Source organism: Amblyomma americanum, chromosome 9 (genome assembly GCF_052857255.1).
Source record: "Amblyomma americanum isolate KBUSLIRL-KWMA chromosome 9, ASM5285725v1, whole genome shotgun sequence".
Classification (NCBI taxonomy): domain Eukaryota; kingdom Metazoa; phylum Arthropoda; class Arachnida; order Ixodida; family Ixodidae; genus Amblyomma; species Amblyomma americanum.
In genome coordinates, this window is record NC_135505.1 from 141,676,725 (window position 1) to 141,700,279 (window position 23,555).

The 23,555-nt window shown below is 47.0% G+C and overlaps 2 protein-coding genes across 2 annotated transcripts; both read right to left on the reverse strand.

Moving 5' to 3' along the window:
* Nucleotides 1-1,549: 1,549 nt before the first annotated feature.
* Nucleotides 1,550-6,131, reverse strand: LOC144103751 (organic cation/carnitine transporter 2-like). The gene is made up of 2 exons (XM_077636406.1): nucleotides 5,604-6,131; nucleotides 1,550-2,956 (listed from the first exon to the last, which is right to left on the reverse strand). The coding sequence occupies exons 1-2, from the start codon at nucleotides 6,129-6,131 to the stop codon at nucleotides 1,550-1,552; spliced, it is 1,935 nt and encodes a 644-aa protein (XP_077492532.1).
* Nucleotides 6,132-11,781: 5,650 nt separating this feature from the next.
* LOC144105667 (uncharacterized) lies at nucleotides 11,782-21,963 on the reverse strand. The gene is made up of 6 exons (XM_077638770.1): nucleotides 21,922-21,963; nucleotides 20,476-20,638; nucleotides 18,042-18,160; nucleotides 16,165-16,217; nucleotides 15,253-15,318; nucleotides 11,782-12,042 (listed from the first exon to the last, which is right to left on the reverse strand). The coding sequence occupies exons 2-6, from the start codon at nucleotides 20,635-20,637 to the stop codon at nucleotides 11,831-11,833; spliced, it is 612 nt and encodes a 203-aa protein (XP_077494896.1). The 5' UTR covers nucleotide 20,638; nucleotides 21,922-21,963; the 3' UTR covers nucleotides 11,782-11,830.
* Between the last annotated feature and the right edge of the window lie 1,592 nt (nucleotides 21,964-23,555).

Consider the following 23,555-nt stretch of genomic DNA (forward strand, 5'->3'; position numbering starts at 1 on the left):
AATACGCGCTGGGGTGTTGAAGGCTTCCGACTGTATTTAGAACGCTGTTTGAGGACAGTTTTTTTTTTCTGGTCAGTATTTTAACAATTAACAGCGTACAAATCCTTTACTATCTCTCTTTTAAGTTGTATTTTGAGATGCTTTGCGCCAAAATCAACGTTTGAACATCTGTGAGACGAGCAGAGAAGCGGAACCAAATTTCGGTGTACTGTATTATATATTAGATAAATCGTTTTTGTCACACAAATATGGAAATTCAGTTCTATATCGAAGAACAATAACTATGCGGAATTGTACGCATTTCTTCTGTTTATTGTGCTCAGCTCTGTACTCATATCATGTTTGTATAATTCTTGCGTGTTGAGATTGTTATTTGTACGGGCCCCTAAGGTAAGTACTGTGCTAAGGTCAGGGGTATTTTGTAAAACATTGCTGTTTAAAAGCACTGGCTGATAATAAAGCTGATTGGGATTCCATGTGAAAAGCATGATCGAGACGTTTATTATTAGAAATCTTGAACAAAGCTCTGGCGCGTTCTTCAGCTACAGCGGCTTCCATAAATTTCAAGACGCAGTAGAAGAATTTAACTGCGTGCTCTCCACAATGAAAGTTGCTGCCAGGTATGATGAGCCCCTGGATATGAGTTTCCCGGCAGGAGCACAATCAGTGTACTGCGCACACCAATGTTTCTTCATGGACACTGATGTCTCATGTGACATCTTCACTGACACTGGTGCCTCATGTGACATCTTTCCACACAAATTCTGCACAGAGATAAAATTCGTTAGCAGCACATGGACATCGGAGAATATTTTAAATCTACCAAACAGCACTTGAGTAGAACACATAGTCGATAGTTAGCCATAGAGAAAAGATGGACAGCAGAGAAAAAACAAACTTGAACTGCTCACTACGAGGAGAAATGATGCGTTAAACTTGTGCTGACATCAGTCCACAATTGAAAAAAAAAAATTTGAATAAGAAATGGCTAAAGCGATAACGGCCTAAGATGACCTTTGAGCACGCATCCTACGAACTTTTTGCGAAGTACGTTAAAACACAGAAGTTCCAAGAAAACATTAACACACGCATCGAGAAAACGAGCTGAACACACATCACATGCTTCATAACAAAATCGAAAAACAAGAGAAGCTAAGGTTGACCTGCGATGTGCCAAGTGTCATAATGCAGAAGTGCATATAGACGCAGCTATGAGTTAAACGACGGGAAGGTCAGAAGAGGCCCTCAGGGCTACGCAGACAGCAAAATGCCTAATTAGTAAACGCGAGCATGTTCGGCGTGAATGTCTCTTTTTATCCAGCTAGAGTAAAAACTAAGGAAAGATTGGGTAAGTAAGGAGTCAGTATAAATTTATACTGTGTCCGTAGATGTCAAAGTTGTTTTCAGATAAGCAGTGCTGATTTGTCTTAAAAACCTCAAATTCTAAGATGTCAAGCGAGAGCAGCTGATGAATCGTCTTGGATGCACAAAGCAGAGGTTCAGTCTTAATGTTTACCCTAACCAGGAATCAAGTAGTGCATGCGGTGGGCTAAGTGGGTGACTTTGGCGGTGATTTCACTCCATCCTTGCGCCGCTTGCGTCGCTTTTGGGATTCAGGGGAAGCCAGTGACTTCTTGAGGGCCTCCTTACGCTCCTCATCGCCCATGGCTTCTGCTTTCGGCGGCGGCGGAGGGGCCTCCACGAACACTTCGGGCAGCCACTGGATCGCCAATGCGCTGAGGGCGGTCATCACCGCCGAAAACGTGGACAGAGAAAAACCAGCACTCTGGCCTTTTAGTGCGACGAGGAAAACTCCCGCCAGTGAACCGCCGGAGTTGAAGACGTGGCACAAGCTCACGCCGGCGCTGCGAATGCTGATGGGAAATATCTCCGCCGAGTAGCAGAAGACCACGCTTACGGCTCCGGAGACAGCCACCTTTGTGCCGAGGTGAGCGAAAGGTATCGCTTCGCTTAGGCCTAGTGATATCAGGAGTGCCTCGGTAATGGAGAAGACGCACACGACGGCCAGGAGTGCAGACAGAGTGTCCCGGACGTTGTACCTCACCATGGCCCAGCAAGCAGTCCAGAAACAGACGATTAACAGAAAGAGTTCCGCCGTGAGCCAATAGAGACCCGTCGTCTTCTGTGTGCGGACAAGCGTGAAGTAGACGGCGCTGAGGGTGAACCTGGCAAGAAACACGGAGGCTGCGCGCCGATTCATCTTCGCCGTCTGCAAGAAGTACTCTCCAACGATCACGACGTCCACTGATTTCTGGGGAGTTCGGTCCATACTCCTTAGCTGCCTGTGGGTCGTACGGAGCAGTGCCTTGGCCTTGACCATGTCCACGCCGTTCATCTTGGCTGCCTTGAGTACGGCTGCCTCCGCCTGCTTCATGCCTCGCACGTCGAGAAGCCACGCGGGTGACTCATTTACAAAGCAGCACCAAACCGCAAGCACCGTGGTCGGGACGAGGAGGAGTGCTTGGGAGAGTGCCCAGCGTGGTTGCAGCACGGAAACGGCGCCCACGGCCGGAGGAACTATGGTTGCTCCAACGGCCGAGTGCAAGATGGTGTACAGGGGCCGCCACCTGTTGCCCGTCACCTCGTACAGGAGTATGAAGGTGAGCAGAAACGTGCTGTTGAAGCCCACGAAGATCAGTATACGTGTGAGGATGTGGAAGGTGATCTTTTCCGCGACACAGTTGCTGTAAGCACCCAAGGAGAGGACGAAGACAGCCATGAGCATGACGGGCCTCCGGCCTACTCTGTCGGACGCGAAGCCGACGAGAGGTGTCAAGATGCCGCCAACGATGACGGGCAACATGGCGCGCATGTTGGAGAGGTAGCGACGATCGCACACCAGGTCGTACCGGCTCGTGATGCTCTCGAATTTATCAGTAATGTTATAGTCCCATCCGTGGCACGGCACCGTCGACCTGTTTGCTTCGGGATTGTCCTGCAAGATATGGTAGAGCCGTGGCATTAAAGAGGTCGTGTCAGCTACGCGGACAACTCCCATCGGGACAGTAGACCATGGCAACCACGAGTGCTACTGAGTGATAGCCGTGCATAGGAAAAACACTTTTAATCTTTTCTTCGCGTCCTGTATTGCCATCCAAAAAACCCAATATTATGTTCTGATGATGATGAATTTTTATGGCGCAAGGTCATCTGAGGCCAAAGAGCGCTGTGGCACAAGGTATTTTCGATTTCTCAATGTGGGGTCAAAGACCCATTTCCCAACCATTTCACCCTAAATAAGGCGAGCACCAGAGCAGGAATAATATTATGTTCTATGGGACACACATGAATCCATATGATAAAAGGAATTTACATAGGAGACATGAATTCAAATGGGATATAAATTAATGAAGACATGCGCTTATTAAGACATGTGTGTCCCTTATGTCGACCCATATCACTTCTTATGGGGCATAGGGGAGCAAGTCTATTTGATAGGGGAGGGGGATATGAGGCCATACAGGCATATGTGACGATCTGCCCATATGCGCTCTGGTTAGACCGGTTAACGTAACTTGAATCCCTAGGTGGTCGAAATTATTCCGGAGCGCTCTACTACGGCAATTTTCTTCCTTTCTTCTCCCAGTCTCTCGTTATGCCTTCACTTACGGCGTGGTTCAGGTGTCCATACACCGAGATATGTGACAAATACTGCGCCGTTCCCATTCCCCGAAAACTAATTTTAAATTTATAATATTCATGCCGTTCGTCTGATAAACCCATCATTGCCTGGCCTCAATGTTTTACCAGCGTTCCTGACAATATTCATACCAAAACTATGAGAAGCCGTTCGTCATACAGCGTTCCGGGTGGTGTCATTTGATTTCTCTTCACATGTAGCTTATATGTTTTAGTAATGTTGGAGACTAGCTCGCTACAGGAATTCGAATCAATGATATTGCACCTTCAATAGTGTCTCTTCTCTTACTTTACCTCTTCCTTTATGACATGGTTCGTGTGTCCACCGAGATATGTGAGACTGTTACTGCACCACTTCCTTTCTTTCCTCAAAAGCGATTTTTTTTCATATCAGAATTGCGACGCAACCGCTCGTCATACACCATTGCGGGTAGTGTCGCACGGTCTCTCGTTCAATATAGCATTCGTTTCTTATGCTTGGGGGTAGCTCGCGACAGGTGTTCAAACCACGTGTGCGAGTGTAAAACTCGGATCTTGTTCGAACCCGACCGCGGCGGCTGCGTTTTTATGGAGGAAAAACGCTAAGGCGTCGGTGTGCTGTGCGATGTCAGTGCACGTTAAAGATCCCCAGGTGGTCGAAATTATTCCGGAGCCCTCCACTACGGCACCTCCTTCTTCCCTTCTTCTTTTACTCCCTCCGTTGTCCCTTCCCTTACGGCGCGGTTCAGGTGTCCAACGATATATGAGACAGATACTGCGCCATTTCCTTTCCCCCAAAACCAATTATTATTATCGCTTTAACAACTTTTGTAGAAACATTGTTCGTAGGCGCGTCTCCGATTCATTTCGAAAACCTGTTTCGATGACAAACGCTCACGACGACACTATTGTTTTCACCTTCAAAGCACGTAAGCAACCTTATGTGCCCTCTGAATTCTTTTCTCTGCCTGAGTCCACATGAAGAGGATTCATCGTCGGGTTCGCATGTAGTTTCCAGCTGTATGACTACGCCATCAAAGGTGTTTTCATTTAGCATGTCAAAAGGCATTCGCTCTGCTCAAAGTGGACTGCGCAGTTGGGCAAAAACGTCCTCTGCAATGCCCAGCTCTTCCTGGTGCTGGTAATGTAGATTCATTCGAACCACGCGTACTGTGTAGGTTGCCTAGACCACTCCGTCTTTGCTGAGTTGGGGTGTTTTTGTTCTGGTGTTCGGCGTCGCAGTCTTATTTTAAACAGCTGCAATTCACTCAACGCACAAGGAACAGGCGCGATAGCGATCGCGAACTCTGTAGAGGCAGTTCGGTATCAACGGACACGAATAGGTTGGATTCATACCGGAACGCTGCGTTTATCAAGCATGCCAGAAGCAGTCACGACCATTACGTGTGGACGTCAAAGACAATGATGACCCTGTATGTACGCTGAAGCTCGGTATTTTGTCCAGAGCCTTTGCCCTGATCTTGAATCTGGCCAGTAATTTTATGTTCTCCTCCTGATTGTATATAGTCTCGGGAAGTAGTGCTGGGCAATAGCCTGAGGCCACTGCCCAGAGCACATACGGCCCCCGTTACCACTAAAGAAAACGGCTTTTGGTCTGGGCCTATGACCATGGCCGTGGTCCTGGCAATTGCTTGTGGTCTTGGGTGCTAGGAGCGCGAAATCGGGCACAGGTCCTCGATAACGCCTGGTTACCGTTATATTAGGCTAGCAGCTCATTACGGGCGTTTTCGAATAGGACGCGGGATACTGGCATCTAAAACGCCAACAAAGCACAGCTACGGACGGCACAGCGGAACGTTCACATTTCCCCTCATTCCAGTCACAATAAAAAAGGCGTTTCTGGAGAGCTCCTGCAGGCTCACTTGACTGCGCCAATGCTAGCTATGCCACAGAACCATATAAACAGATAAATCCCAATTAACAATCCCAAATAGTGGGCTTACCGCAACGCCGGGGTCATACATGGTGCACTTGCTGAACGTGCCGTCAGCCTCTACCGGGATGGACATGTTCTTCCAGGCGTCAGCGGACAGCGCGCTCAGGTCGTGGGGTGGGCTGCACCAGTAATCGACAGGTCGCACCAGGATGACGTCCGAGAGGACGTGCAGAAGGGCCACAATCGTTGATAGGATGCCGCACAGGAGCACGCAGTGCTGGTACGGACCGTGGCCGATGACGACGTAGACGCCCTCCTGCACGGCGGCCCTGCTGTCCTGGTTGACAGAGCCAGGCAGGTTCTCCGGGGAAGCCACGGCCGACGGCGACGCTGACTTCACTGGTGAGGCTGCATTAGCGCTGACAGACAGGAGGTTCCCGGGCGAGGCGACGGTCGACTGCGACTGTGGTTTCCCTGGCGGCGCTCCTTTACTGCCGTCAGGCGGCGGGTTCGCAGGGGAGGCCGCAGTTGACCGCGACGACGACTTTACTGGCGACACTGCGTTAGTGGCGACAGCGTTTGGGCTCTGGGCCATCGTACGGTCTGCCCGCTGTGTTTTAGATGGCTTCATGGCTTCCTGCAGAGTATTTAGGAAGCCTGTCGATGGCGGTGTTCCAGGAGGACTCGAAACGCGTGGGCTCGTGAGCGGAGCACTTCTTCTTCTGAGAGGGTTTTTCTTGTCCTCTCCTTCGAGTAGCTTCTGTTGCAGTCAGGTTAAGCACGAGGGTATAAAAAAGAAGGGCATTTTCTGTCAGTTCAGCAGAAAAAGAAAGAAGTCCAGAGAAAAGGACGCAAAACAAGGCAGCGCTGCCGTACCACTCCTCAAAATTTTTATTTATACGGCTCTGGTTTTCTATTATTTGGCGCCATCACACTTGGGTTCAGCCACGGATCTGACCGTATATTAGTGCTGTTTTACGATAGCCAAGCTAACAAATTTGATGTAAGTCTGGAGTTCGGGTAGTTGGTAAGCAGTAAACAAGGCAGAAACCGGCTCTGTGAGTATGTGATTCCGTTTAATTTGTCTGTCTGCGCGCTGCTTTTTGTGATGTTAGCTGGCAAGATTTTTGAAATTATTAATCTTCGCCGCCGCTAATGATTTGTACCTGAAATTATTTCATTACATTTTCGACCGGCGCATTTTTTTTATTTTCCGGAGTGCTTTTTTGTAATAGTCATTTATCATGCATGAATTATAAATCAACCATGTAGAACGATAAGAAACAGAAGATTACGAATTCTTAGGACACTGCCTGAGGTCATCATCATCATCATCATCATCAAGTCCCGCTCACGAGCCCGTGGGCTTGAGCTCGTGCCCCACAGCAGGTCATTCATCAGGACGCATTAGGAATATTCTGAAAGAAGCCATGGAGCCTTCTACAACAATACGAGGAAGAAGTTCATGGTACTGCAGCCCAATTGACGTCCGCAGCAAGACACCGTCGACAGTGACGTCACCGTCGCAGTCGGGCACTGCCACCCCAGGGGCCCTGCTGTCGGGTTTCGTCGCCCAGGACAGCTGGTCCGCCGTCCAGGAGAGCGTCTACATCGTCATCGGCCACGGCCGGTATCAGTACCGCGTCCTCCTCTGCGACATTCTAGCCGCGAGCGTGTCCCTTCTGCACATCCTCTCGGACCAGCTCCTTGTGCGACCCGTGGACCACTGGTGCAGGCCACCCGGCGACTTGAGGGACCTGTCCGCTGACGCCTGGAAGAACATGTACATCCCGATCGAGGCTGACGGCACGTTCAGCAAGTGCACCATGTACGACCACGCTGTTGTGGTAAGTGCACTATTTCATGTTGTTAATAGGGATTACTCTCTTCCTATGGTTGTGTGGCACCGCTCGCATTGAGCACCACTAGCACCGCGGTTCGTCTGTCGTCGTCCTTGCAGAGTCTCTTGTCTAAATTCCAGCGCGCTTCCCATACGATGAGCCACCAACTATCCCCTGTAATCGCTCTCTATGGCAAGCTTCAGAGTTCAAGCTATTTTCGTGGTCGTCTTATCTTGTTTTGCAAGCATTATACGCCAAGCAAAGTGCTCAGTTTACACGAGAACATTCTATTAATATCACCTTCGGTCTTGATTGGCTGTTTCAGTGACACTCTTCCACCTAATAGCAGTGCACACCCGGCCTCCCTAATGCGGCAGCTCTAACTTGTTTCGCAGGACTATCCTATTGCAAACAGGTCGGTGGCGCCTTGCCATGGTTGTGACTACGACATTGAAAGCCGAGGCGACAGTGTCATAAGCCGGTTCAACCTCGTCTGCGATCGCCTCTTCCTGTCCCACGTCTGAGGGATCGTCACCATTCAGCGTTCCCTCCTCGGAGTTGTCCTCGACACACTCAAAGGTCCGCCTGCAAGCACTGCTTTCTGCGCATTCTCGGCAGTGATGGCTGCCCTCAGTGTGTGGGCGATACAGTGGCTGCCTGAAGTCTTCGTAGAAGCGCCGGTAGAGACTTGAGCGGTGACCGCCAGGAGTGACGAGGAGGGAAAGGAAGCCGTGAAGAAGTTCCTGGCTCCGATTAGAGGTTAAAGACAAAGCGAGGAAAGATGAAAGTGAAATCACCTCCAAAGCCTCCGTATTAGCGGGCCTTGCAGTCCCAATAATGCCAGGAGTTCTCGATGAATGACTGCCAACATTAGGCCTGAGCCATTATTTGATGTGCGCAGAAATATTTCTGAGATGTTTACAGGGGCATACTGCAATCCGTTGCGTTATTAAGGTTATTTTCGAACGAACATAGACGTTCGTGACATAGACACAGATGTAGTTTGTTGCTGCTGTTTACTAGTAACAGCAACATTCGTGACATATCACTCAATGTTTCCCTCTTATTCTGGCCGGGCCCGAAATCTATTCCGCAGTTGCTCGCGTTCACTGAAAAATGCTTTAGTGTGTTTAGCCGTCGCGGAACTCTCTGTCAGTCTATTTCCTTGCATTGTCGATTCGAGCTGCATAAAAATAATTCTCCTCGCAGTGATTTCTTGCATAGTGACGCTAAACACCTCGTTATATCTACCGTAACTTCTCTCACGGCATTTTCTATTGATAAATGTGTGTTTGGCTCCTTCTAGACGAGTATTTAATCTTTTGCGCACACTTAGCCACTTCTGAGAGACTCCTGCGATGCAATGTATTTTAGCAAACAGTTCGGTTATTCAAATTTTCTGTTCTGCAATTGTCTTGTATGTTTTGTATGTGCATATAGCTATGAAATCGGGTCACTATGCCGGAAAACATTTTTTACGCAGCAGTTACTTTTGCTGGATGCTCAAGTTTTCCGAGCTTAATTTTTTCTATGGTGCACTGTTCTTAAATGCCTTACTGCCCGCTTGTGTGCTGCATTGGCGATAATGTTTTATTGCTTATAAAATATTCGCTGATAGCATCTTGGAGGAGAAGGATCTGAAGCAGCCCGTATTGAATATGAGGAAAAGTAATTTCAAGATTTGCGAGTCTCTGAAAAATTTCTTATTGACACCGTGCAAGCTCGATGTTGCTGCCTAGGATTTCACTGAGCCAACGGGTGATTATAATTGGTGAGAATGTCCAGTGTGGGGAGCACGCAGGGTATAATATTCGTCGTGGCTCTTGCCAACGCGGAAAGTGGTTTTAACATTAAAAAATACATGTTCACATAGGTGTCTTTCTGCTTAATTACTTCTAAGGAATATTCATAACGTAATCACAGCTGCATGTACCATTGGTGGGAAGACAGTAGGCGGTTGGCTACAGTGGGTATCAGTATGAAGGTAATTACTTGAAGGCTTCACTACTGTTAGTAAAAAAGTGTAGAGAGAAATTGTCAGACTTCGCTGTTTTTTCGTGAACCCAGTGCTGAAACTGGCTAGTTCGAAAGGTTTTCGCCGTGCACCCTACCTTTTTGTGGCTATTATTTCGGCATGCAAGGAGCTCAATGATACAATGAATATATAATTTTCAACATCCTTGGACAAAAATTTTGAATATTGGAAAACTAAGATGCTGTTATGGAAATGTCGAAGGTATAGGGTCACTCTCAATGTATAGAACCTTTTAAAAGTTTTTCTGTCGCTCGCATCGAGCAGTAAAGACTGCCTCAGAAAACCCATGGTGAATGCTTTTGACAATAAAAAAAGCGTTAAAAGCAAAAAAAAAAAAACACAAGCCTGCCGATGGGAGATCTGTGGATATATTGATTATTTTTGGTGACTTTTTACAATATATGAATAAGTGGCGTCAATAAACTCTTTACTGTTCAAAAATGCCTTGGTCAAGAATTACTGGGTATGTACTGCTCAGTAGATTCCTTAGAGAGCTTGTAGGGAACAGTCCCTAGTCCAGGGTTACGGCAGCTGCTGCGATGAAACATGCCTGGTCGATAAGTATGTTTCTCTTCCAGGTCATTGCTTAGCAGCGCGGTCTACCACGATCCGGTGTGGCACTTGGTATGTGAGGGACTGGCTCTATGTGTTGGGAGATCCATGTCCTGTGATAAAGGTTTGGTCGGTACCAGTACCAAGGGAGGTGTCCCGGTAATGCGGTGGGATAAATGCAGTGAATGAATGCCCCTCCCCCCTCCCCCAACCATCCAAGGACGGTGCCAAGTCAGTCCCATACCTTTACTCAGTTGGACCTGTCCGGTCATTGTTTATAGAGTGCTTTGTTATGGCCATGCGGCCTTTTTGACGATACTGGCGGCTGAGGGCCCGTGACGTTGCCATCCAAGAACAATTTACTTTCCGGGTCACTTTGAGGTACTCTTTGCAGGTTTTTCTTTGCGGTAAACAAACGACAGATGGGTCGATATTTTCTGTGGTTTAAGGAGAATGGAAATTACTTCTGAAGCGCGTTGTTACATTGATGTCTAAGTCGCGCAAAGATTGCCTCCTTCTGCCTATGTTACACATGAAAGTAAGAACTATTGCTTAATAAAGTTTTGTTTATTTTGTAATTTCATCACATTGAAACAAATGTTTTATAACCATGCTCTGCGTTTTGACCGTAGGGGTCTCGATGGGAGAGGTCGGCGGGGGGGGGGGGGGGGGGCTGCTCTACGATGAAACATGGCTACCCCTATGGCGAGCCTTGAGCACGCCTACGGTATCGATATCATCTAAACGTGATGTTTGGCTCCCTCGTACGGTGTTTCGCATGGCAATAGAAACAAAGTGTGTGAAAGGGTGTCCATATATATTCGGGTGACACGGCACGTCGATGTTCTAACGTTCTCTTCCTTATTTCATTTACAGCCAGGAAATTGTTGTCTCGACAGGAAGCATTCTTTCCAAGCCTAATAAATGCTTACTATTTCAAAGAGCCCATTTCTTGATGTAAACCGTTAATAGTTACATTCCTGTTCTACATGCACTAGTCTTGTGAGGAAAACATGGAGGTGCCCGATTACTACTCTTCCAGTTAAGTACAAAAGGCTTATTTTTGTGTCAGATATTTAGATGGGACTGATCACAGTTCAGGCATCCCTTTATGATCGACCACAACTGTGGAGTCTTACCTGAAAGGCGGGTTAGAGCGACTGACGTACAGTTTATGGCGACAGTTTCATGCACAAAACGCATTGCATGCTTTCACAAAAAAATATAAAAAGCCGCAACTGGCCAATTTTTCACTCAAAAATTTGTAACCCTGAATGAGGCAGATCAGCAGAACCCTCCACTTCGGTTCTGAATTTGAGGGTTTGGTGCCAATCGCGTCAGGTCAAAGATGAATGTAAAGATGAATGCGTCAACAGTGACACCTGAAGAAATCAATCAACGACGTTCAGAGAGTGTGAACGAAGCTTCAGTTTGAGAAGTGAAAGGTCAAGCATGTATTGCTTCACTTCGTCGTGTCTCTGCTACTCATCTTCGGTCCTTTGCCTGTTGATTAATGCAACACTACATGCTTCTATGGAAAGCGCGCATTTGCATGAATCTTCGTGGTAGAAAGCAGCAGGTATTTGTTTTGCCAGACAGCACAGCAGATCAACTGCGTAGCACGTTGCTGTCGCCACTAGCCAACAAGAACGTGCAGGAGAAGGCTGTACCCCAGGCAGCACAGGTAGTCGACTTACCAGTGGAAGTTGATGGTTTTACTCTGGTCCTTTGTGGTCCTTTGTGGGTCCTTTGTGGGGACCAGCCTTTGCCAATATATTTACAATATTGGACAGATTAGCTGTGCTGCTAGGGTCAAAGACGACCACTGTAAAAGCGCCCCACGGTCAATTTTATATGCCCCTTTATTTACACGGGATGGCTATCCGCTGACATGGAGGGAAGAGGATCTGCCCCTAAAAGGTCGTAGTAATCGTCCTTTTTCAAGCACCCAGTGCGAAGCCATGTGACATTGCCCTTGTACCCGGCTCTCTTCAAGGTGTCGTTGATCTTTGTCATTACTGCTTTGGTAAGCTTCTTCATGGCCTTGCTAAATAAGACACAGACAAACGACGTCTCCTCTGCAAAAGACAACGTTTGAAAGTGGCATCAGACGGGCGTTCGACGATGCCAGCTTTAATTGCGAAACCGACCGACCACTCTGCAATGAAAAGTATAAGGGCATGTGGTAGTCCGGAGATGTTAGTCGATGTGGCTTTATTCTCATGGGTACGGAGTTAAGACAAAAGTTGTTCCATTCAAATAGAAGTTGTGTAATCCCACACAGGGTACATTAGTGGCCACGCAATTGGTGACCACCGTTTCGATAAACAAGGAAAGGAAGCTTGACGTGCCGGAGCGCCCCGCTTGCAATCTAAAGCAGGTTGGGGACTACGTAGGTTTAAAGGTTCTTAGTGCAGCATGCCGTGAATTATACCCCTGTCACACGGGCATTTCGAGGGCCCTCGAACCGATAGTCTATCGACTCAAAGGCGATCGAGCGCTGCCACACGGGCAGTTTCAATGGCGATCGAGTCAATAGCCTATCGAGTCAGCGGAGTAGCGCAGAACTCCATCGAGATTTCGAGGGCCTTCGAGCGCTGCCCAAGGTTGCTAGCGTTGCTCCGAGCGGCGCCAAGCGCACTTTCGTACACGACACATTCACGGTGAAAAAACATGAACAAACATTATTCGCATAAAATTTAATGTAAGCAGCCTGTAAAATTATTTTAAAATTATATTAGACTGGTTTTAAGCGCATTAAGCGCATTCATTTTGCGTTGCAGTCTTTGCGTTGCTTGCGTACTTAACGTTGACAACATGGCGGCACCCTGCCCGGCCGCTTCACAGCGATAACAGCTTCGTCGCTAATCCCTCAAAGCAATATCGTGTTCTAAGCTGTTGTATTCGCCTTCGATTTGCCCATTCTTACTCTCGCATAAAGTTTCAAGAGAAAAATAGCTCTTGTTTTTCAGATATCATGGCGATTTCCCCGGTCTTAAGCCTGACGAAGCAGCGCTCCGACGCAGTTGGACTGGCTTGGTTTTGGCTCGTCTTGTATTAAAGTGGCTACAGCAGTGTATGCATATGTACGTCGCGTACGTGCAACTAAAAGGGTTTTTAACGACTTTCGCGTATGCCTGTATTTCAGCATTTAGTATACATTTATCAACTATTTTTGTTATTTTTGCAAAATCCAAAGTAGAGATTGTGGCGCCACTCATCTGTGGCGTAAGACACGAGAACCATTTCAATGGCCATTGAGATTTGCCGTGTAGCAGCGGCGAGTTCGATGGCGATTGAGAATCTCGAAGACCCTCGACTCGAGGGTGATTGAAACTGGCCGTGTGACAGGGGTATTACACGTGTCCATAGTCGCAAACCCTCGTGCCTTATGGCGATCGACTTGGTCGTATAATATTCAGCCGCAGACATTCAGATAAGAAACGTGTGTGTGTATATAGTATACTAGTAAATACTACTATTACTTTATATACTTTAAGTATATACTTTATATACTCATATATATGCATAAGTATATGCATAAATAGGTATATATATCAGCCGCAGCGGTGGTCTATAGTGGTATGAGCATCCGCCTCGCATGCGAGAGGTGCGGGGTTCGATCACCTGTGCCGCCGGGTACCCATCGGTGATACAATGGGTAAAAGCGTTTCCCTGCCTGGTGCTCGGCTTCTTTAGGGTGAAATTCTTGGGAAATGTGCCTCTGACCCCACCTTGTGCAGCGAAAAACTACCTTGTGCCATGGCGCTCTTTGGCCAAAGCTGCCCTTGCGCCATAAAAATTCATAATCATCATCATCAGGTAGATATAGAAATGCGTTCTTAAGGATGGCACGACTTAGGTAAAAAGGCTCAAACTACGAGTAAAGATCTGAGAAGTAACGAGATCGTCTGCAATACTGATGGCGCTGCAATATTTAATGCTTGTATAGTGTTCTTGAAGGCTCTCTAGCAGCAAGAGCCGAGCGAATTGACACACGGGGCGCTGTAGCAAAAAATGTGAAGACGTGAAAGGAAGCTAGCCCAGCAAAAAGTTCTGCTTCAGTACCTTTCTTATATAGTGGGCCTTTCGTTATGTGTTTCTTCTCCTACCGAACGAATGGATGCCGTCGTCAGCAGCATCACTTCGTCAATCTACCACTCCGGGCACATCACGTTCTGCCTCAAGCAGAGATTGGTTCAGCGCTATTTCCTGTCCCATTTTAGTCCTGCCTTCAGACACCTTCATTAACTAATGTCAGAATTTGAATACTAATATCAGAATGGAGCAACTAGCCAAGCAAAGAGTTCTATTCAGTTATCATTGTACATTTTGTTTATTTTCGCTAGTGGCTAAGCTAAGAGTAAGCTAAAATAAATTGAATGTTAAACTGAAAGTTTAGCAAGTGATTATTGCTATAAGACCAGGCAGTAGTGACAAGAAGCTTATGAGGTCCGAACTAGCTGTGAGTATCATGCAGAAAGTCTGCAGTATTCGAAAAACTAGCAGTCGTGCGTGTTGTGCCATTAACCATTTAAGTGAGCTTCAGCAAAGAACGAGTGTCGAGGAGTGCGTGACACTCAGCGGGAAATAGCGCTCTATGAGGCGATGGGCATGAATGAATGAATGACCGTTATTTTGAGAGTGTAGTGGCGTCGTCCGCCCAGATGACGCCCAGGGTGCGGGCCGCCGTAGTTTGGGGCGATTGCCTCGGCCCGTCCGACCAGCCATTATAGATGTCCAAATTATGGAGGGGCGGAAAGTGGAAGTGGCCGCGCGCTGTTGTGTTTGGACTGTACCGTACAAGGAAAAAAGCGGTTGAGTACGACGATTTCCAAAGCGCAACGCGAGACGCCGGCACTTTAACACACGCAGAAAGAGGACGCGGGGGTTGCTGAGTGTTCTAAAGCCGCGACAAGCCAGACTGATCTGTTACTATCACCACGGGTTCGAATCCCGCTTGAGGCCCTAAGTAAGAATTTTTTTTTTCTGCTGCACGCTGCGTTGGACTTAAATCAGACGCCGGTTGTCGTTCACATGACCATTGTAATGATATACTTATGACATAATGATATACTTCTGACGTAATCCTTCCGAACCTGCGAGATTATCCGCAAGGCCCTCTGGTGGGGCTCAGCATGGGCACGACCTGGATGCTATAGCGTGTGCTCCAGGAGACAGCGCCATGCCGTGACAGCCGCTCCGAGAGCCTCACAGTAAGCAGTGGAGCCATTGTGACAACACGACCTTCTAGACCACTCACTGTGTTGGGTAGCCGCCTTACTCACTCTTTCTGCAGTAGTGTTCGAGACTCCACGTGAGATGGTCAGTGTCCAACATCTGGTGGTATCCTCCTGCGCGTTAGAAGGCGAAATAGAAGGGCCCGGTATGTCTATTTTGTCTGCCGCGGTTATGAACAGAATTACACACCGCTTCATTATGGCCATGCAGCGCTTGCGAGTTCTGCACATACCAGAGCAAATAACTTTAATCGCGTTCTTAGTAGCCGTTTAATAAGACATTCGAGTGAGCACAACTTTTATTTGAATCTAAACAGATATTGAAACCGAAAAATGCCAAGAATATTGATAGTGAAAATCATAGTTTATGTCACATAAGTTCTCGGAATGCAATAAAAAAATTATTACTGCTCCGAAGGCTACCAGCGCATTACCGCAGCTATAGTAAAAGGCTCAATATCGTCGCTGAACTGGGCTTGTTCATTCCTCTCTAATCTATATTGTAGAACTCTTGTTGTAGATATCGTGGATATTGTAGAATTTTTGTTCTTACAGAAAGCTGTGAATCTGAGCACAACCTGGCGGAAAGATATCTTAGGATGAGTATGAAAGCCTCAATAACTCAGCGCCAGAGTCCCTGGAATGTTTTATGCCTATGCCTCGGTTTAGGAGTAAGCGTGGATACCTCTGCATAGCGCACTTTCCAATTTATGCATATATTTTTGTTTATTGATACCGTGGCCACCAGTAGCCAAGACCAAGGCACCAGCAGAAGTTTTGCAAACTTACGTAACTTGAGAACTATCTACAAGTACTGCTGTCATAGGTTATAGCGAAAAGGCACTGTTGAAATCTGCATCTTATTTTGCAATAAAAACTTGTAAAAACCCATTTAAACGCGCACGGAATTGTCATACACGATTTCCTCACAGCATTAAGTAAATGGCGGAGTTCACTTACCGCTTTTCAGCCGAAACTCGTCAAGATGGGGAGCTCCTGGACTACTAAGGCTCCTGTTCAGAAAAAGGTGTGTTATAGTAGCTCTTAAGAGAGATCAGAAAGGCGAGACGACGGGTAGGGACGCTCGCTGGAGGCCAAAAGCTGACATGGATAGCGGTGCTACGCTTCTTTTTTCACCATAAGAGCGCTCAACGGCATATCCGTCCTAATTTTAACTCATTATTTAGACTTCCAACTCGCTTTGCAGCATGCATGACTACTTCATGTTGCGCCCTGCTGTGAGCACATGAACCGGAAGTGGGTTACACCTGATCCCATGACTGCACAGGAGAACATTCTAAACAGCGGGGTATCCTTACCACGTGCTTTCATAATGTGACTATGTAGGCCTCAGAACGTGGCCTACATAGCCACATGAAGAAAGCCTGCGCACATGGGTGCAAAAACATGTGACTACCCTAGATGGCACTCTGATCGGGCATGTCAACACACATTTCATTGCTTATGACGTACAACGAATACATCCTACGCTGCTAAATAGGAAAATCTGCGTGCTACTCTTATCTCCCCCTCCCCTCCAAAAAAGTGTTCATATTACTATCACTCTCTTCAGATATACACAACTGATATAAAGAACGATACTGCAATGTTGAAATTATACAGCAGTCAGATTTAATGTCGCGTACGCAAACGTGGGCAAAGGAACACCATTCCTTAAAAACAACGTGCTTATTTAACGCATTTAACGCATTTTATGACACATTTACCGCACTAATGCGCCAAAGGCATTTCGTGCGTACCACATGTTCCTGTTGCATACACAAATTTACGAGGTTAGCGTCCGTGGTTGACGCATAAGCGAGGGGATAACGCTGCCAAAATGGCGATGCGCTTTGCAGCAAGACCGCGCACTGCAGAGTGAATTTTTTGTTGCAACTGCCCTTTTCAGAGCCTTTACAGGCTATAAATGAGACAGTTGTCTTTTGTTTCATCTTGTCTAGCCTATGATGAGTGATAAAAAATCAGCAACAAATATGCTCTATTCAATATTTGATTCAGTGATTCTGCTATTTGTAGGCTTAACAAGGAGATTCGATTTTCCGGAAAATATGTTTACCATTGCAAAACCTTGACCCGCCGTGGTGGCTCAGTGGTTAGGGCGCTCGACTACTGATCCGGAGTTCCCGGGTTTGATCCCGACCGCGGCGGCTGCGTTTTTATGGAGGCAAAACGCTAAGGCGCCCGTGTGCTGTGCGATGTCAGTGCACGTTAAAGATCCCCAGGTGGTCGAAATTATTCCGGAGCCCTCCACTACGGCACCTATTTCTCTCTTTCTTCTTTCACTTCCTCCTTTATCCCTTCCCTTACGGCGCGGTTCAGGTGTCCAACGATATATGAGACAGATACTGCGCCATTTCCTTTCCACCAAAAAAAACAATTATTATTATTGCAAAACCCATATGAGCATCTGTGGCTGGAGTTTTCGTTGTCTGCGTCCGAGTACGTTCTACTAGGCGTGTGTATGAAACATACGCTTAGCTTCCCGAAAAACCCTTGTGTTTAGCATACGTGAGCGTGCATAAGCTATTAGTAAATCTTTATTACAAGATCGGCATCATTAGGGAAACCCTCGGCCTACTTTTATTGAGTTAGGGGCCGATATACCGCGATGCTCACAGAAGAGATAGTACTTATTTTCATTGTGATTCCAGGTATAGGTTGGAAGACGAAAACAAGACCAGGTCTTGAGAACATAGCCAAATTTCGAAGAAGGCAATCTGATGCAGATGCTGGTACGTTGGCCCTCTGCTGGCAATATTGCCAAAAAGGGAGTAATAAAATACATCGCAAGTTGGGGTGAAAAACGCCATGCTTACCTGCCGCCAGATGACCACACCATATATCCCCCGGTTCGGTCGAACGGGTAAAACGTTTCCACAATGCACTTGCTCTGCTGGTCGATGCACAGCGATTCCATCCATTCCTTGTTAGCAATCTTGAAGAGCAGGTTGGGACACACACATGGAAACAAACACGGGTGGGTTTAGAACAAGTTATTACACTGACAAAAAAGGTGTGCGCATCAATCAATCAGCCACTGAAAATAAGATGCGTCACTCGGGAGGTGTAGGGATGCAGACGGCTCCTGGTGCAACGGTGAGAGCCAGAGCAGCACAGGTAATCGGCCCAACGTTGGAAACGTATTGGCTAATATTGGCCCAATAAAGGACCAGATGGGAAGCAATCATTTCCAATATTGCGCCGATTACCTGTGCTGCTTGGGTTGGGGTGCTGCTGTGGAACTGCTGCAAAGCGGTATTCACGCCACGCCGATTCCTCGACCCTTTATGTTTGAAATGTTGCATCGGGGGACGAAAAAGCGCTGGCCGCCCGAACTCTCACAGTTTGCACACTGAACGTTCCTACACAGACCCATACATAACTCTGCTAAACTCGGAGGGTCAAGCGTTTTACAGTGCAGCCGTTAATGGCTAGTTTGCTGGTTTGTCGTCGGAGTCATAAGCAGGTCAGGCGACCACCTGACTCATACAAAGCTCCTCGTGAATTTCTAGAATGAAGATGTCTTCACTTAGTGACCTGTCGACGCATCTGGATTTCTAAATATGTGGCGTCATCACTAAGAGCATATAATACGGCTCTCGGCTGCGCATCATCGGGTCATTGCTGCCGGTGCCATGTAGCCACGCCCAAGTACGAGACCCCCTCCAGCTGCAGCCAAACGCGCCACCCGTGCGGAAGCTGATCACTGGCGCCGTCGAGTTTGAGCTGCGAGCACTGCCGAAGCAGAAGCGCCGATGTCGAGAAGGTCCCGCCATTCGAGACTCGAGATTGTGCATCAGGCCGTGGCACCCCAGCCCCGGAGCCTCCAACACACGGTGAACCAGCGCCTGCTGGCCGATGCGCGGACTATGGTCTCAAGAAGGGTCCCACCGTGACACATCTTATTTTGGAGTGCGGGGCACTGACCGGGCCGAAGGAACACCACCTCGTCCTTGCTCTGGCGTGGACTTAAGAGACCTGGATCCGGCAGCCTCGAGGATCGCCCAACCGCCAGTGGCCGGTGCTTGGATCAATCCTTAGTTTCTTCAAATAGACGGCCCTCGTGCACCGCCTGTAACACCTAAACCTCCTTTTCCTTCTTTGTAATCGGTAAATTGTGCGGTTTACCGTCCTGTAGTGACACCGGGAAATGGCGGTGCAGAGATCTGAGAGATCTGAAGTCAACTACTGAGCAAGTTTTAGAGAAACTGTTCATTTCCGTTAGGCCCGTCGGAGCAGCTGTATAACTTCGCAGCCTTTGCAGGGAAGTGTCGAAAGAGAGTTTTTGCACTGTCGAGAATACTTGCGCAGTTCTTACTCTGCCCCTTCCATGTGCTTACCGCATGAGCTCAATAGTGCACTCGTGAGTACGGGAATGCGCAGTGCTCGCTTTCTCTAACGCCTTCCATAGATTTAGAAAAAAATGGCTGAAGTTCAAAGTGGCTTTAGTCTCGTTATACGAGCGAAAGCTCTGTTAAGTATGGTCTCCACTGTCTGAAATCAAGTGTCAAGATCAAGTGTCAAGATCAAGGGTCAAGCTCAAAGGTCCATGTCAGGTACCCAGCGGTTATAGCCATATGATCATGTGGTCATACACCATAGCTTGGGCCATACCACAGCGCAGTTAAGTTTGATTGGACCATGCGCGGCATTGAAAATGATTGTCGATGTGGTGCCCAGTGGATGAAATCAACTGTCAAGGTCAAAGGTGAAAGCCAGGTACGCAATGGTCATGGTCATATGATCACGTGGTCAGCTACCATAGCTTAGGCCATACTACTGGACATTTGGTTGGTTTGACCTTGTGCGACATTGAAGGCCATTGTCGATGCGTTACCCACCCGCTCAAATCAAATCTCAAGGTCAATGGTCAAGATCAAAGGTCAAGGCCAGGTAACCAATGGTCATAGTCATATGATCACGTGGTGATACTTATCCTAGCTTGGGCCACGCCACCAAGCAGTCAAGATCGGTTTGACCTTATGAGGCATTGAAGGTCATTGTCTCATCCACACCGAAATCGGGAGTTCTACTAAAAACCTCCCCTTCACTTCACCATGCTCCCCGCTGCACTGTTTGTGCACCTGAGGTTGAAAGTGAACTAGTGCTAGTGCGAATGTTCCGCACGTTGGAGGCGCTCTGCTTCCTTATTTATACATTCAATTTCAAGCTGAAAATGAGGCGCGACTGCTGTATTGGCACAGCGCATATCATCCCTGGAAGCCATCTCCAATCGGCGATCACACATACCAGATTCCAGTTGATCGCTGCAGTTTTCTTGAGTTTTAGACATTCCTCGATGGAAGGCGCTGCCTTAGTCAGCAGGAACAGTAGCACTGCGGGCATCGGAATTCCCAGACGCCATCGTTTCGTAAATGAACCCGCTCTTTCCTTGAGCCGTCGCAGAGGCATTCTTTGCAAAGAGGGAAACAGCGTAAATGGTTATCTTTACTTTTCCTAGAACGTCGCTGTGTAGGATGGTACCTGACATACAGCAGGTGTGGTGTACTACGCCTTTTTCTCCATCATCGCATGAAAATTTTTTACTAAACCCTCCACCAACCAAAAGAGGCATCCTCCTTTCTGAATTAAACCTCGATGTGAGGAATATAACGGCCGTAATCAAGCTCATTCATTAGGGTCCTATAAATAATCCTCTTAGTCCTAATTTAGAGGCGTCGGTTCGAGATAATTTGAACTACTTTTGGTTGAGCGTTTTTCAGTAGCATGTCAGGATGCAAATAAATGGATAAATTTGATGTTACCATAGCTAACGTGGGATGTATATGCGGGAACCTTAAATTTTTCTTAAAATACAAACTTCCTTTTTTAATTTTTCTTTAGGCATTCAGGTATTACAGCATGCGACACTTCCTACAAACGAGCATGACGCAGAGAGTGTGTTAGTGATGATGTCTACATAGTATGACTTCCTTTCCCATGAAGTGAGACTTGGCAGATGTTAGTTGCTGAAATGAAGGACATGTAACGAAGGAATCCGCTAACCGTTTAATATGCACCGTATGCTGCTTCTATGCGAGTGCCCGTTGCTGATAGTGTCTGGCGTCTATGGCGTAGTCTTGACAAAGTCGCTTAGAGAGCTAAATTGCTTTCAAGTGAAGATTCAAACTGCCGAACATGATGTTGGTAGCCATAGTACTTAGGGTGTGCTATGTGGGGTCTGACATCCCGAAGATGCGTAGCGGCAGAGGTCTCAGTGGAGCGATCTAGACTAGTTTAGACCACCTGAAATTCTTTAATGTGCACCAACACCGCACAACGCATCATCATTTCTGTATTTCACTACCACAGATATACGGCCGCCATGGCCGGTGCTTCATGCCGCACTTTTCGAGGCTTCAGTTGAATGGTATAGTTAATGAGCCACCGTGGCAGGTAAAATAATTTACCTTCAAAATCAGGCCGAAGCACGGAGAGAATAAATATTTGCGCAGGGCTTTGAACCACACTGGTTGACGGTTGGGAATAAATTCACAACGATATGCACATAGTTTAGGAGCATTCACGATTCCTATTAGGGCTGGAGAACCTTTTCGTATACACATGGCGCCTTTAGAGTATTTAATGCTCCTCATCAAACGTCTTCAGTAAAAATCAGAAAATATTCTTTCAGTCAGCATTACGTAGTGTTCACTGGCGTACTGGAATTGCGTGGCTATTAATATTTGCACTCACCCGAATATCCTCGCGCTGACATACAAGTCAACTGCGTGTGTTATTCATGGCTCAAATTTGAGGACGCTTTTTTTTTGTGCAGATGAATCATGAGGCTCGTCACGTTTTTCTCTCATTTAGGGTGAGCGGGTTTATTGTAAACGAAGAGGATGAGGTGTCCATTGTGTGAGGACTGCCAAAACTCCTTTCGGGCGCCACATACGGACAGGCTTTTGAAGGTCCTTTTTTTTCTGTTAGAGACCTTAGAAAAAGATGACACGCAAACAATACAGACACGGTCATCTAAAAAACTGCTCCGTCTAATTTACTGGCATGATCCTGCGCACCACAGAGGAAGGATTGGCGTTTTTCTATCGTTTCCTTTTCCAAAAAAATTGGAAGGAGAGTATAAATGGGCTTTTTTTTTAGTAGAATACTGACGCTTCATTCTGCAGACAACTGCGACTGTTGTGAAAGTTGAAGGCCGTTTCATTACCGTGTCTTGGTGGTCAGCGGAGAGAGCACTGTACACGAGGCCGAGATGTTTGTGGACGCTTCTCTTATAAGTTTTAGTCTGCTCTATTGCCGGTTAGTCGTCAGCCCCCCTCCACAATAGGTGGTGGCCATCATAGGCCCAGACTGCCGCGGCTGTTGGCTGGTGATAAAAAAAAATCGCCTTACAGCTGGCAGGTCTTTCACGACCGTTACCCTCGTAAGATGATCCACCCTTACAGAAATTTCTTTAGAGAGTCTATAGACTGTTCATAGACTTCTGTTTATAAAGTGTATAGACTGTCTATAGACGAACCCTAAAGAACAGTCTATAGGCAATAAAAATCCTATAGACTGTCTATAGATTTATGGCCATACACTTTTAGTAGATTTTTGTCTATAGGTAGTGTATAGACTCTGAATAGACAAGAAGAAATATCTATAGCAAGGCAAAGAGGCTATAATACGTCTATAGACTGTCTATAGACCATTTTGCTAGGGATGCATCATTTCACTCGTGTTTCACTCACCGCAGGGAGGCGCGATATTCAGAACTGTTCAACTCATTTACAAAATTATCCGGGGAGAATGGCACATTAGCAGCAGCTTGTTGATACAGTGTTCCGAGATTTACGGTGGAAAACCTAACTTCGTGGAGAACAGACTTGGGATGTAAGGACGCACGAGGAAGTTTTCATTGGAATCAAGATTTATTTAATATATGCACGCTGCTTAAATACGGCGCTGTGATAGGAAGCAGCAAGGTACAGGGCGCAAGTAGTGACGTTTTTCGCCTTCAAACAATCTCGCTTAGAAGCTTAAGTTTCGAAAGGCCCTCATCAGGCGTTCCGCCACGCTCTTGAGGTTTGTGCAAGTCTAGGCAGACGGTGTCTACCCAACTGGCTTTCTTGTTGTACCCAGAGCGTGCAATGGCCTTCTTAGCCTTTTTGTTGATTTCCTTTGGAATAGGTTTCATGGGCTTGGAAAGGTAGAGCCTGAAGTTGGAATAACGGCCTGGAAATAGAAGAAGCAATTTACTGGGAAGGAGCTTATCAGTAACCCCATGCACACTAGATAATACTCAGTGCATCAAGGACATAAGGGAGCCATGCGCAGTCTTTGCCAAATAACCAGTATCCTGTGATTGCTTCGGGAGCAGGCTT